The sequence below is a fragment of the Hyaena hyaena genome, unplaced genomic scaffold (assembly GCF_003009895.1).
Source record: "Hyaena hyaena isolate Hyena2069 unplaced genomic scaffold, ASM300989v1 scaffold_350, whole genome shotgun sequence".
Classification (NCBI taxonomy): domain Eukaryota; kingdom Metazoa; phylum Chordata; class Mammalia; order Carnivora; family Hyaenidae; genus Hyaena; species Hyaena hyaena.
In genome coordinates this window covers 1,748,183-1,762,381 of record NW_024080980.1, presented here as the reverse complement: position 1 = coordinate 1,762,381, position 14,199 = coordinate 1,748,183, and the positions used below count along the sequence as shown (strand labels likewise).

Below are 14,199 nucleotides of genomic sequence, written 5' to 3'. Positions count from 1 at the left end.
CTGGACTTTTCATTAAAGACTTACATTGAAAGTGTGACCAAAGAGAATACATTTAGAAATACTTGGCAGAAAGAGTTGTTAACTAGGAGGGCTGATTGACTTCAGGGTGCTTTTAAATCAAAATTTTGCTTTCCCTCACAAAACTATAAAACTACTGAATCTCTCAGAGATTTCCTGTACAATTTTAGAAATAATCAACAGTTAAAAATTACATGGCAGAGTTTCTCCTAGCCAGACCTTTCATTCACTGATGATTGAATGGTTAGATAAGAAAATCTGTACCTATCGTGTGTATTAACTTCTGATCCCAGGGACTGTTGCTGCTTTAACAGTGCACCTGACTCTTCCCCTCAGTAACGCCCCCCGGTGGGTTACCTACCCTCAGTAATGCCCCGCAGTGGGATACCTACCCTCAGTAGTGCCCCCCAGGTAGGATACCTACCCTCAGTAACACCCCCCTCAGTAATACCCTGTAGCGGGGTATCTATTGTAGAGATGGGCCTGGTTCCAGAATAGCTAGTGGAAACACACCACTGGGACCCTGTATCGTTGTTCATGGTACAAGTCTCTTCTCCTCTTTGGGTGTTGAGTAGAATGGTTAGAAGCTGGCAGAGGGAATAAAAAAATATGCATCTGCTTTGTGAGGATGATTTAGACACAGTGGTATGGAGAACACTGAATTGTGAGCCCTGACATGACAGATGACCATTAAGATTGTAAAACCTGCATCTGTTTTTATGTGCTTTTACCTCAGTTTCTGTAGTAATTAAACCAAAACCTTAAGAGAAAGTCTTGATTACCTCTGTGAAGCTGAAATAAGACAGTAGCCATGATAGCTTCTCAAAATGCTTCTCTTTCAAGTTCAGGCAGCTATCCTCTATCTGTGGGGAATCAACAGAATTGTTTGGGAACTTAATTGGACTCTCTCTCAAAAATTGTTCCCAGAAGCAGAGGGTCATGAACAGATCCTTGTCAGGAACTCAGTATGTCATCAGCGCTCCTGTGATGAATTTGTTTGGTTTGGCTTCCAAAATCATTTTTCTGTCAAATTTGAAATCCTTTACTTAGTTGAAAAAAAACAAACAAACAACTAAACTAAATCCTTTTGTAAGTAAATCTGTTGGTGGTTGTCAATGTGTGTCTCTGAAATTACAAGGTCGAGACCAGGCCTATCACACTTTGATTTATCCTTCCTACATGTACTCAAAAGTGTTGATAGAGTCAGTACTGTGTTAACTGGGCTTTTGTCAATGCATTTGTATTGACAGCAAATGTGTTTTAAACTTAAAGCGTAGAAAACATGCTTGTAAATAACTGCATGTGTGTTGTGTCCTTTTCTATAGATTAAGTGACCCCTGTTCAAGCCGATGGGATGAGAGAAGCTTGTCCCAGAGATCCAGATCATGGTCATATAATGGATATTATTCAGACCTTAGTACGGCAAGACACTCCGATGGTCACCATAAAAAACGCAGAAAAGAGAAAAAGGTGAAGCATAAAAAGAAAGCTAAAAAGCAGAAACACTGCAGAAGACACAAGCAGCCTAAGAAGAGAAGGATTATTGTACCTTCCGACATAGAATCCTCAAAATCTTCCACCCGACGAATGAAGTCCTCTTGTGATCGAGAACGGAGGTCTCGCTCTTCCTCGTTATCATCTCATCACTCATCAAAGAGGGATTGGTCTAAATCTGATAAGGATGACCAGAGCTCTTCAACCCATTCCAGCAGGGACTCCTACAGATCTAAATCTCACTCACAGTCTTACTCTAGAGGAAGCTCAAGATCAAGGACTCCATCAAAATCCTCTTCACGTTCTCGAAGTAGATCAAAGTCCAGATCTAGTTCCAGGTCAGAGCACCAAAGGACCGCATCAAAATCACCAAAAAGAACAGCCTCTCAGTTAAGTGAAAACAAACCAGTTAAAACAGAACCTTTAAGAGCAACAGTGCCACAAAATGAAAATGTCGTAGTACAAGCGGTGGTGGCAGAAAATATCCCTGTAATACCACTGAGTGACAGTCCTCCTCCTTCAAGGTGGAAGCCTGGACAGAAGCCCTGGAAGCCCTCTTACGAGCGAATTCAGGAAATGAAAGCTAAAACAACCCATCTGCTGCCCATCCAGAGCACTTACAGTTTAGCGAATATTAAAGAGACTGGAAGTTCATCCTACCATAAAAGAGAAAAAAATTCAGAAAGTGATCGGAGTGCTTATTCAAAATACAGTGATAGAAGTTCAGAAAGCTCACTAAGGTCAAGGAGCAGATCTTCTAGGAGTAGATCTTACTCCAGATCATACACAAGGTCACGAAGTCTAGCTAGTTCACGTTCCAGGTCTAGGTCTCCCTCATCTAGATCTCATTCACGAAATAAATACAGTGATCATTCACAATGTAGTAGATCATCATCATACTCTTCTGTTAGCAGTGACGATGGAAGGCGAGCCAAGAGAAAATATAGATCCAGTGGGAAGAAAAATAACACTTCAAGTAAAAGGCACAGCAGCAGCTCTGAGAAGAAACTTCGCAATAGATATGGGAAAAGCAGAGACAAGTCTTCATGTCAGAGAAAGTATAGCGAAAGCAGGTCATCTTTAGATTATTCTTCAGACAGTGAACAGTCAAGTGTACAGGTTACACAGTCAACCCAAGAGAAGGAGAAGCAAGTCCAAATGGAAATGAATAATAAACAAGAGAAAAACAGAGATGAAGAGAAATCCAAGTCTGAACAGGAATGCCCTCGTTCCAAAAAAAGAGCCTTGAAAGAAAATCTTTCTGATCACCTTAGAAATGGCAGTAAGCACAAAAGAAAGAATTATGCTGGGAGTAAATGGGACTCTGAGTCAAACTCCGAACGAGATGGAACTAAAAACAGTAAAAATATTTCCCGGCCATCTTCTGATAAAGAGGAAGGTGAGGCTACATCAGATTCTGAGTCAGAGTTTGGTGAAATTCACATCAAAGCCAAATCCATAACAAAGTCCTCAGCAAGTACTTCACTGCCTGATGGTAATGGTGCTTGGAAGTCAGGTAAACAGAGGTCTTCAACCTCTGATTCTGAGGGGTCCTATTCCAATTCAGAAAACATTAGGAGAAAGGCACGGAAGCACAAACACGGGTCAAAGGAAAATCTTAAAAGGGAACAGACCAAAAAGGCAAAAGAGAAATTCAAAGGGAAAAAAGACAAAAAACACAAGGCTCCAAAACGAAAACAAGCATTTCACTGGCAGCCTCCACTAGAATTTGGTGAGGAGGAGGAAGAGGAGATTAGTGAAAAGCAAGGTACGCAGGAGGCAAAAGAGAAAAAACAAGTTTCTGAAAACAGTGAAACCATGAAAGAAAGTGTTGTGCAAACAGAGAAGTCCTGTGAAGAGGGCAGCCTTTCAGGTAAATGTAATACAGTAATGATTCCATCAGATATTGATCAGCCTACTAAAGACGATAGTAAATGCAGCATTTCTCCCAGAGCTTTAAATGCGGATGAAAATGTAGCTGCTTCTCCCTCAGACGTTCAGCACATTGCACAAAGTGTCCCAAGCGGAGTGGAAGATGTGCTTCAGACAGATGACAACATGGAGATTTGCACTCCTGATAGGAGTTCCCCAGCAAAAGAGGCATCCCCTCTAGGAAATTCAAGGCTTGACACCCCAGATATAAACATTGTTTTAAAGCAGGATGTGCACACGGAGCGTCCTGAGGCAGAGGAGCTAAAACAGGAAAGCAGTGTGTCTGAAAGCAAAACAACGGGGGACGTGGGCAAACAGGATGGGGGCCCCACTAGCGTGGCCAGTGCTGCAGAAAGCACTGTGAAAAGAGAGGTGGCTGAGAAGAGCCAGATCGGTCTCTTGGATAATAAATGGAAGCCCCTGCAAGGTGTGGGGAACCTGGCTGCTCCAACTGCCACCACACCCAGCACTGTGGAAGTGAGGGCATTGACTGCTGCACCTGAGATGAAGCCACAAGGTTTGAGGATAGAAATTAAAAGCAAAAATAAAGTCCGGCCTGGGTCTCTCTTTGATGAAGTAAGAAAGACAGCACGCTTAAACCGGAGGCCAAGAAATCAGGAGAGTTCAAGTGATGAACAGACAGCTAGTCGAGATGGGGATAGCCAGTCCAGGAGTCCAAGCCGATCTCGAAGTAAATCTGAAACCAAATCAAGACACAGAACAAGGTCTGTATCCTACAGTCACTCAAGAAGTCGATCGCGAAGTTCCACGTCATCTTATCGGTGAGCACTATATTCTCTTTCTTTTTCCCTCCCAAGGAGAGTCTGTTATCGTTTAGCTTGGAAGAACATCAGAATTAGGGACAAGATCACTGTTTCCAAATATCTGGAAGGGAATGAGGGGAAGTCTTGTGCTGTGTGACTCAGAGAGCAGATCGAGGGCATAGGAAGTGGAGATTTTAGGGGAAGAAATTTGGGCTGTGTCAAAAAATATTAGCTTATCAGGGTGCCTGGGTGGCTCAGTTGGTTAAGCGCCAGCATTTGGTTTCAGTTCTGGTCATGATCTCACGGTTTATGAGTTTGAGCCCTGCATCGAGCTCTGCACTGACAATGCGGATCCTGCTTGGGATTCTCTCTCTCCCTCTTTCTGCCCCTCCCCCATTCACACTGTCTCTGCCTCTCTCAAAATAAATAAGTAAACTTAACAACAACAACAACAAACCAATTAGCTTTATCAGCTATAGCTCTGGCAGTAGAAATGAGCAGCTGTGATTGGTGGCAGGTCTCTCTTTACAGGTGTGATATTCTCCCACCTCTCCATGATACCTTAGAAGGGAACTCTGAACTTAGAGAATTGTGCAGGATTTAGAGATCATTAATCTAACCCTCCATTTTACACAAGTGGAATGTGAGGGCCGGAGAAGCAGTTACCTGCCCAAGACCTGTGTCTATTGATCTTTATTCAAGGATTGGGTGAGGGGCATGGCAAAACCAAGCATCTTTAGACTGGATTTATTTTAGTTCAAGTTGCCTCATTAATAAGTAATTTGTATTCCTTTTTAAATTTTCCTTATAAATAGTTCATGGTTTTACCTCACTGTCTCTTAATTACTCTTATCCATTATTAATATCTTGTGCTTGGTTTTCATCACTTGAACTTAAAATATAATAAGAACCTTTGAGAATTTTTTCCCCTTTCTAGTTGTTTATCTTCCCTTTCTCACCCAGATTTCTTTAAAAGTAGGAACCAGTACTTGCCATCTGTACTAACAGTCTCCTATTTACTCTTTCGTTGTTTGTAGTCTGCCTTCTGTGCCTTCCCTCCCTGTTTCTCCCTAAATGGGCTATTTTCAGGTACTTGGCATGAGTGCCAGGGCATGTTTTCAGTCCTTTCAGTTCTTTTGGGACCTGCTGCTGGCTCTCCTCATCTGTCTCAGACCAGTCCATGCTTGTGTTGTGGGCTCTTCTTCCTCCTCCTACCCTGACTTATAGCGGGCCTGGAGAGCTGGTGAATCCTGATCTGTCTCTTTAGGTCCATAGTCCCAGAGACAGGAGGCTGTGGAGCTACTTTGGCTCCCTGTCTGCTCCACATCTGCCTTCTCATTCATGCTCCCGCACTTCTGGGCTCTCGCTGATGCTGGCCATTCATTTAGCTTCCTACTGCTGCCTTTGGAGTGGGTGGCGTTTCATCTTCTGAATGAAGACAGGCTTAGAAAGCCTAAGGAATTTGCTTTAGGTTATGCAGCTGATAGACTGGACAGCTACTCTTGCCTTCCTGTGTTGGTTAGTTGCCTGGCCCTGACCCCCAACTACACTGTGACCATAGTGAAGTCGGGGACCATTTCTGACTCATCTTTCAGTCACCTCACAGAATCTGCTCTATAATTGTTGAGTAAATGACTAGAGTCTTACTAGAAGAGAGTGTGTTCCATTCTCTTATAGGTAAACTGGAAGCAGATCATGTCTTCCAAAACATAAATGCATAGTGAATAAAATAAAACCTACGAGGGGTGCCTGGGCAGCTCAGTCAGTTAAACGTGCAACTTCGGCTTAGGTTATGATCTCATGGTTTGTGAGTTCGAGCCCCACATTGGGCTCTCCACTGTCAGCGCAGAGCCTGCTTGTGATCCTGTCTCCCTCCCTCCCTCCCTCTCTCTGTCCTTCCCCTGTTCATGCTGTCTCTCCCTCAAAAATGAACATTAAAAAAAAAAAAAAACAAAACCTATGAAGATGTTACATAAGTAGCCTGGACATAGGGGTATTGTTCTTTCCTAAATGACAGGTATAAAGTGGGGGAAGAAGGGTTGGGAGCCAAGTGAATGTGGAGTGGGAGCACAATTGCGCTACATAAGTTCCTTGTATTAAATAGGTACAAAAAAATAAAAAGTAAAACAAATGATTAGGTACAAATAAATAATTTAAAACGTCATCTAGCTTAAAAAAAATAAGAGCTTTGACATACCTGATATATCCCTACCCAGTGCCACTCTACTTTCTTTTCTCCTAAAGTTAAACATTATTCTAAACTGTTGTTATGGTTTTGTTGTTTTTCTTTAGTTTTGCCACAGATGTTTCTATTTGTATACAGCGTTGTTTTTGTATGTTTTCAAAGTCTTTATATATACATAATGTGTTCTATTTATGCATTTTTCACCTAACATTATGTTCCAGGAGATGTCTCTGTTGATGTATGTAGCTGTAGTTCATTCATTTTCCTACTTTAGAATATTTTATTATATATCTGTGCATTAATTTTTTCCCCATTCTATCATTAATGGAGATTTAGATTATTTCTTCTCCTGATATTGTTCATAGGGCTCCAGTGAACATACCTTTAGCAGTCTTTTCTGCTTTGTTCCATTCCGTTCAATCTAAACACTATTCATAAGCTGTCACTGTCACACCCGCTATGAAGAGTTCCGTGAAAGACCTTTCCTTTTGTTCTTGTGTTTTCCCCTTCCTGCCCTATTCGTAATCCTTTGAAAAGACAGCAAAGTGAGTTAATATGATTTGTACTTTTTCTATATTAATTGTAGATCCAGAAGCTATTCTAGAAGTCGGAGCAGAGGCTGGTACAGCAGAGGCCGCACAAGAAGCCGGAGCAGTTCCTACCGCAGTTACAAAAGTCACAGGTGAGCCTGGGAACCTTGTCCTCCATGCGGTCTCCATCCTGTCTGCTTTTCAAGGCATGCACAGGCAGAGTGGGGGAGTTTGAGAAGAATCTTGTCATCCTTGAATACTAGACAGGTCTATTGTCTAGTTTCTAAGAACTGTCAGATTCTCACTGGCTCTTCTCAGGATGTGATATCAGAGTGAGGAAAGAGAAGCAGTAGTATTTAAAAGAGGCCCTGCCCACTAGCTCCCCCTCCGTCTACCTCCAGTACATCTTCCTTAACCTTAGTTCACCTCTGCAGTCACCTTTCTTGACTTGGGTTAGGGATCGGGATAGGAGAACTGATTTGTTAATAGGGGGCCAAAGGATGAAGCATTTCAGGGGTGACCCCAGTCTATTTCTCCTAGGTTCTTAAAATCGTCTTTTATCTCTCAGGTATTTTCCAGGGCTGCAGCTTCATTTTATTTACAGATGTCTGACCTGTGCAGACCTCCCCCTTCCCACCCAGTTAGAACCTCCCTAGTGACTTTTGTTATGTGCACCTCATAGAAGAATTGAGTAAAACATAAGCTTTCTAATGGAATCCGACATGGTTTTTAAAAGATACAATATAGTTTTGATATAAAAATGAAATACAGCTACTGGATTTCATTGTGTTTTTTCCTTGATGGGCAAATAAATGTCTAGATTCTTTATATAGCCTGTCCTGACCCACAAGATGATGTCCCTCATGTGGTTACTATTAGGACATCCAGCAGGAGCAGGTCCAGGAGCAGCTCGTACGACCCCCACAGTCGCTCCAGGTACGGACGGGGTGGGGAACCACCTGTGGGGGCAGAATTCCCAAGCCTTGTTTTATAAAACCCTTCATTTCTTTTTTTTTTTTTTTAATACTGTATTCTACTGAAAAATGTAAATACCTGTATTTGTCTCATGAAAACCTACCTGAGTTCTTTTTGACCGCTTTTGTCTGTTGACCCGTTGTTCTCTAGTGTCAGAAGTGACCATTGATGTCCAGTTGTAACGGCAGGTATTTATTGAATACAGTTGCCTAATAAGATCCACCAGATTTGGTCAAACTTAACTTACTGTTAACTTTGTGATATTTTTCAGTGCAGAAAATAAATTAATGTTTCTCTTTTTACTATGGTAAGCCTGGCTAGGGTAGTTGTTCAGTGTTTCCAGTACTTGCTATGCAGCTGTGTCCCCACAGTGTTATCTAGGCCCTTGTTTTCAGAGAATACTGATCAGATCATAAAAAGAAATGGATGCACAGTATTTGGGAAAACTGAGTGTGTGTTGTTGCTGTTGAAGCAGGTCCTACACTTATGATAGCTACTATAGCAGGAGTCGGAGTCGAAGTAGAAGCCAGAGGAGTGACAGTTACCACCGAGGCAGAAGTTACAGCAGGCGGTCCAGGTGGGTCCCCCTCCTTTAGGTCACTGCATGGTACTCTGGGCACTTGGTGCATGAGGTGACAGACGGCAGGTAGAAGAGAAAGCATAAATCTTCAGAGGATGGAAATATTTTTCTCTTCTTGAATTTCAGCAACCCACAGGCAGCTGCTAAAAGTGGCCGTTGTGTTAAGGGTTGCTGGGTCAAGTTTGTTGGGTATTGTTACATGTTTGACTCCAAAATGGATCTGGTAATACCTACATATCCTTGAACAGTTTTTTGCAAGGAGTAAAGGGAGAAGGCCACCTAAACCATGGCCCACTCTTTTAAATAGGGCTAGTTGCTAAAAATAGCTAATCAAATTTGTTAATTTTTTAAATTAAAAGTATACTGAAATGTCATCATTTGCTTCAGTAGCAGAGTTGAGGTTTATAGCATCAATTTGTAGCAAAAACATTTTTATATATTGCAGATATTTATAGATACCACATTTTATGTAACATATTTTGGCTGGTACTGTAAAAGGCTTTATGGTGACTTTTTGTGATGTCCCTTTCCTGGTTGCTTTTGGTCATAACCCTTCCCCCATTCATTGCAACTACCATCAATGATCCTTGTCGCATAGTGGTATAATCTAGACACCTCCCTTGTTTGAAACTCCTGAAGGACTCCCTGCTGCCAGTAGGGCAAGTCTGGGCCCTTTAGCATTGCATGTAAGGCCTGCCTCCCTACCACTTCCAGCTGGGGCTTTTCTGTCTTCCCTCCTTTAATGTGCTAGAACCTTTCCTTCTGCCTGGAGACATACACACCTCTTGAAATGGCCAGTTCCCACCTACCTACACCACAGGCCTCAGCTGCAACCCACTACCCCAGGAGGCCCGCCCTGACTGATCACTCTGAGTTATGCCACCCCCACCTCCCCGCCGTGTGCCCTATTTGTCTTGTCCACTAATTCTGCACTATCTTTGAGCCCCGGGAAACTATACTTGGTCTTACTGTGTATGTCCCTAGCATTTGGCAAAGTGACTGACTCCCTGATTTTTTTTCAAAATAACTGGTGACAATTGCCACGTCCTCTTGACTCAGTTTCCCAGTGGTCCTATCCACATCTGCCCTGCCTTCACCCCTCAACCCTCATGGGGTCCCCATTTTGGTTTCCCTTTTTTTTTTTTTTTTTAATTTTTTTGGAGTGAGGGGGTGAGTGTGAGTGGGGGAGGAGCAGAGGGAGAGGGAGGGAGAGAATCCTAAGCAGCCCCATGCAGGGCTCGGTCTCATGACCTGAGCTGAAATCAAGAGTCGGATGGTTAACTGACTGAGCCCCCCAGGCACCCCTTGGTTTCCATATTTTTAATGAAACTCTTTGTGTACCTTTTTTATCCCTTGCTTCCTTGGTCTCATTAAATATTGAGGTTTATTTTGGGTAACATTGAAAATTATTCTGCTCATTTGCATGAGTGGATTTCAAGTAATTTCCCAAGATGCGATGTTTCTTTATCTTAACCTTGATATTATTACTATCTGTTATTTAAAACATTTTTGAAAAGTCTACACTCTTGCCACCATCAAGACCCCACTCATCCACCCACTGTGCTTTGCCACATCAGTATTGCTTTCAAGCAAAAAAAATTTAAAAAAAAAAAAAAAAAAAAAAAAGCTTCAAGAGTAATTCAAAGGGTTGAAGTTAAAAGGTGTCTGTATATTTCTTTTGTTATACAGGAGTTGTAGATCTTATGGCTCTGACAGTGAAAGTGACCGAAGTTACTCTCATCACCGGAGCCCCAGTGAAAGCAGCACATATAGTTAAAAATGTCCCCTCCCTTTTTTGATACAAATTATATCTTATTTGTAAATACCTGGTAACTTAAAAGTTGGAGAAACTTAATGGCAGTCTGTTGTTCTATTTCAATATTAGGGACGTTTCAAAAATAGGCACTTCTTAATTGTTATCGTTCATGTACATGTACACAATTTAAAATACAGATATGTCTCCTAAAAATATTTTTATGCCACATTTTACAGTAGCCAACTATGGAAATGAATTTCATTTTCTTGAATCAAGAAATCATGAAATTTAAGTATAATTTGCAATATTATTTTAGATGATTTCTTTCCATCTCATGTATTCCTTAGAATGCAGGTTCTTTTTGCCCGTGTTTCAGGTTTTAGCATATATGCTGCCAAGCATAGAACTGTGAAGAACTGTTAAAAGTGGCCAAATATTTATGAACCAATCACAGTCTCATACATACGTGCTCTTAAGAACAAACCACCCAGAACTGACTTGATGGTAGCCAGGAGTGTAAGGCGGTGGCTCTGGAGTTCTTCATTCTTTCCTTCTTGGTTGTCTCAGAGGACCAGGAAAGTGGTCATCCTACAGCCCACCATACAGCCCACCTCCGGCTACAGGTGGGGTCCAGAAGGATAAATCAGCCTTAACCATGTACCTGCACTGTCTCTAAGGACCTCATGTTTTATGTGCTTTTTAATGAATACTATCACAAGTTTAGATTATAGAAAACAATTCTATTCCAGTTCATGTTTTGGTGCTCGGTACCTTTTGGTGCCTCTTAAAGTATACTTTACATTAGAATCTTATAGGAGAGAGAAATGATTTTTTTTTTAATTCACTGGCGCCAAACATGGTTCCTTCTGAGCTGTATTCACGTTAAATATTTAGAGGGCTTCTCTCCAGCTCAGGGGTGGCCTGGGGTCCTCTGGAGCAGGCAGGACTGACCCAGGGGGTTGTGTGGCTGCTCAGGGCTGCTGCACATAACTGACATGTGTGCCTTGGGAAGAGTTGATTGAAGAATGGACTTGAGAGTACCACCAAAACCTCACTGCCACCATCCTAGACACTTGGCAGAGCTTGTAAGTCTTTCAAGTAAAAGAGAGTGAGACCACAGCAGCAGCTGAACTGCTCTAAGCACCAGCATGTTTTCCCTCTTTCTGCTGTGACCTGCTCTGACTCTGAAGCCCCGCACGACACGAGGAAGTCCAGGACATCAGACAGGGGAAGAGGGTGTGCACTAGTGCACAAACTACACGTTTTCAGTTTGGGGTGGTTCCTCCAAAAATGATTTGACCTGTAAAAACTGGTGTGGTTTTTTTTTTTAAATCTTTGACTTTTCCCCCCAAGTGTACTTAATCACCTTAGTGCCAGTTTAATCAGTTTTGCAGAAGAAATTCCTGTCAGATGTTTGGTGTGGGACTCTGCACCATCCTAAGCCAGGCCTTAGAAAGTGGGAAAGAGCCCTCATTTGGAGGGATCTGACAACCTTGGATGGGTGGAGGGGGAGACCTTGGATATAGTAAAACCATCATCCATAAAAGGTTCATAAACAGGGTTAAGTGGTCAGCTGTCTGCCAGGTTGATAGAGTACATTAGAAAACAGGACCCAAGTCAAATAAACGGACTTCCTAGTGAACACAAAATAATGTGTGATTTATGTGAAGGGTTTTCAAAAGTTGCCTGTAATATTCAGTGAAAAAACCGCATTCAGAACCCCAACAGAAACTGCCAAATCCAATTAGGTTAAGAAAAGTTAACCTTGGGTGATGTATTCGTTTTCTATTGCTGTGTAACAAATTACCCCAAACTTTGCAGAGTAAGACAACACCCATTTCTCAGCTCACAGTTCTGCAGCTTGTGAGTCTGGCACAGTGTGGCTGGATTCTCTGCTCAGGGTCTCACAAGGCTGGAATCGGGGGTCAGCAGGGCAGCATTCCTTTATGGAGGCTCTGGGGAAGGATCCGCTTCCACGTTTGTTCAGTTCCTTGCTGGCTGTCAGCCGGAGGCTTCTCCCTCAGATCCTGAAGGCTGTTCTCGTTCTTACCTGTGTGCTTCCCTCCATCTTCAGGCTCCCAATGGCCCATCTTCTTGGGCTTCCCATCCTCTGCCTTCCTCTTCTGTTTTATGGTTCGTGTGATCGGATCAAGCCCGCTGACCAAGTCTCCCTATTTTATGGTCCGCTCTGCTCTAGAACACGACATAATCACAGGGGTAACCGCATAGGCGCGGGCTCCTGGGATTTGAGCGTGGAGTGGGGGGCTCAGGCCTGTGCGGAGGCCTGCCCACCACAGACGATCACGGCCCATAGTGCTGCAGTGTCATCCCAGCACGGTGGACCCTGGAAGCCTTGTTTGTTTCCTCCATGGACAAAACAGCCCTCAGCTGTAGCATTCAGCCATGTGCTTACTGAGTGGACTACAGAAACAGCTTTTCTGCTTAGAGGGGATTGCTCTGTATTTTAAGTTATTTTTTAATAAAATTTAATTATGTTGTGTAATGTGCTTCTTAATAGGAAGTGTATTATTGGACTGTTTTTGTAATGTCTTGTTTACTGCAAATGAAACATGATATAGCTGGTATTAAACTGTAGAAAATACTTTTGTACATATTGGCAATGTCTAATTTGAATACACTTCATTTAACTGTTCCTAAAACTTGAAAGGGGTATCTTGTAGAAATTAAAATATATACTTAGTCTAAGTCTGTGCCTGTTTTAGCTTTCCTTACTCATCCAGACTTCCAATAGTCTTTCTGAAATGGAAAAGGAAATGTTGAGTCTCTTTGCTGACCCAGCGGCAAAGAGACTTCATCTCTGCTGCTCACGTCTGTTGGCAGTTGAGTTTCAGCGGTGGGGCAGGAGGTGCGGCTAGAGACGGACTGCAGCCAGGTGTGCACCTACCCAGAGAGGCAGTGACGGTGCCTGGGCTTGCTTGTCCTGCAGACTCCAGATTTCCTCCAGCCCTGTCGTCGTCATTCTGCTGAGGTGACCTGCACACAGAGGTCTTTGCTGAGGAAGGAATATGTGCCATCTTCTCTGGGAGCTGCACATTTACCGACTGAACCACCTGCAGCCTCCACACTCCCCTCTATAACAGCAGCTCACAGGGCACATAGAGAAAACATTTGTGGTGATATTTTTAGTGTCCACATGAGAATTTGCAGGGCAAGTACAATTAACTTTTTTCTCCTCAGGACTCAGAGGAATTTGTATTTTCTTAGTGAATACCACATAAGTTCTTACTATAAGACTTGCAGAGATTCACTTTTCAGAATCAACAGTAGACTCCCAAGTCTGGCAGTCCCTGACAGTAGTCAAATCTGGATGCATTAAAATTTAAAGAAAATTTCAGAGTCCTTTTGCTGTAGGGAAATCAATCCCCAAGTGAGGTTCTTTTTTAGTGAGCTTCAACATTTTGTTCGTATTCTGATAGTGATCATTTTGGTCAGCTGGGCGGTACTGGGGGGAAACGTGTCAAGGATTTTGGTCTTGACTGCCCTGAATTAGCTGGACATTAAACAGGAGGTAAGAGGATTCAAGAAAAATGCCCCTCTCATAAATGACCATGAAAACTGGCTGGAGATCACTGTTGGGAAGGGAAAGGAAGCTGTAGTCCATGTAGAGACAGACTTGCCACGGAGGTGATGCAAACTAGCTGACCAGGGGAGGTCTGGGAGCTGTGCCTCACATGCTAGAAGAGCCTACACTCTGCTGGTTTCTACAAAGAAGTCCCATGAGGCACTTGGGATGGAATGAGCTGGGAAGCAAGCTGAGGAATCCTGCTGGGCAGGGAGAAGTCCTTGTAGAGGCAGCAGCCTCAGGAGTCAGGGGGAGGAGTGGGGTACCCTGGGAGAACAGGGTACCTGCCATCTTCAGGACCAACTCTGGGCAGCTCCAGTCAGTGCCCGATCCGGGCGAGTCAAGAGGAGCGTACTGCCACAACACAAAGGGGCAATAGGCT

At 43.0% G+C, this 14,199-nt stretch overlaps 1 protein-coding gene across 7 annotated transcripts in view; it reads left to right on the top strand.

Moving 5' to 3' along the window:
• The window catches only part of NKTR (natural killer cell triggering receptor), a 57,380-nt gene extending 44,440 nt beyond the window's left edge, over positions 1-12,940 (top strand). For 4 of the 7 annotated variants that reach the window (XM_039249845.1, XM_039249847.1, XM_039249850.1 and 1 more), the window contains 5 exons: positions 1,344-4,226; positions 6,980-7,075; positions 7,803-7,859; positions 8,371-8,475; positions 10,168-12,940. In XM_039249845.1, the coding sequence (XP_039105776.1) occupies positions 1,344-4,226; positions 6,980-7,075; positions 7,803-7,859; positions 8,371-8,475; positions 10,168-10,255 (3,229 nt within the window). In that variant the 3' untranslated portion in view covers positions 10,256-12,940. Of the gene's footprint in view, positions 1-1,343; positions 4,227-6,979; positions 7,076-7,743; positions 7,860-8,370; positions 8,476-10,167 lie in introns of those variants that run through there. The other 3 variants (XM_039249846.1, XM_039249849.1, XM_039249848.1) reach the window with 3 other exon arrangements.
• Positions 12,941-14,199: the final 1,259 nt, after the last annotated feature.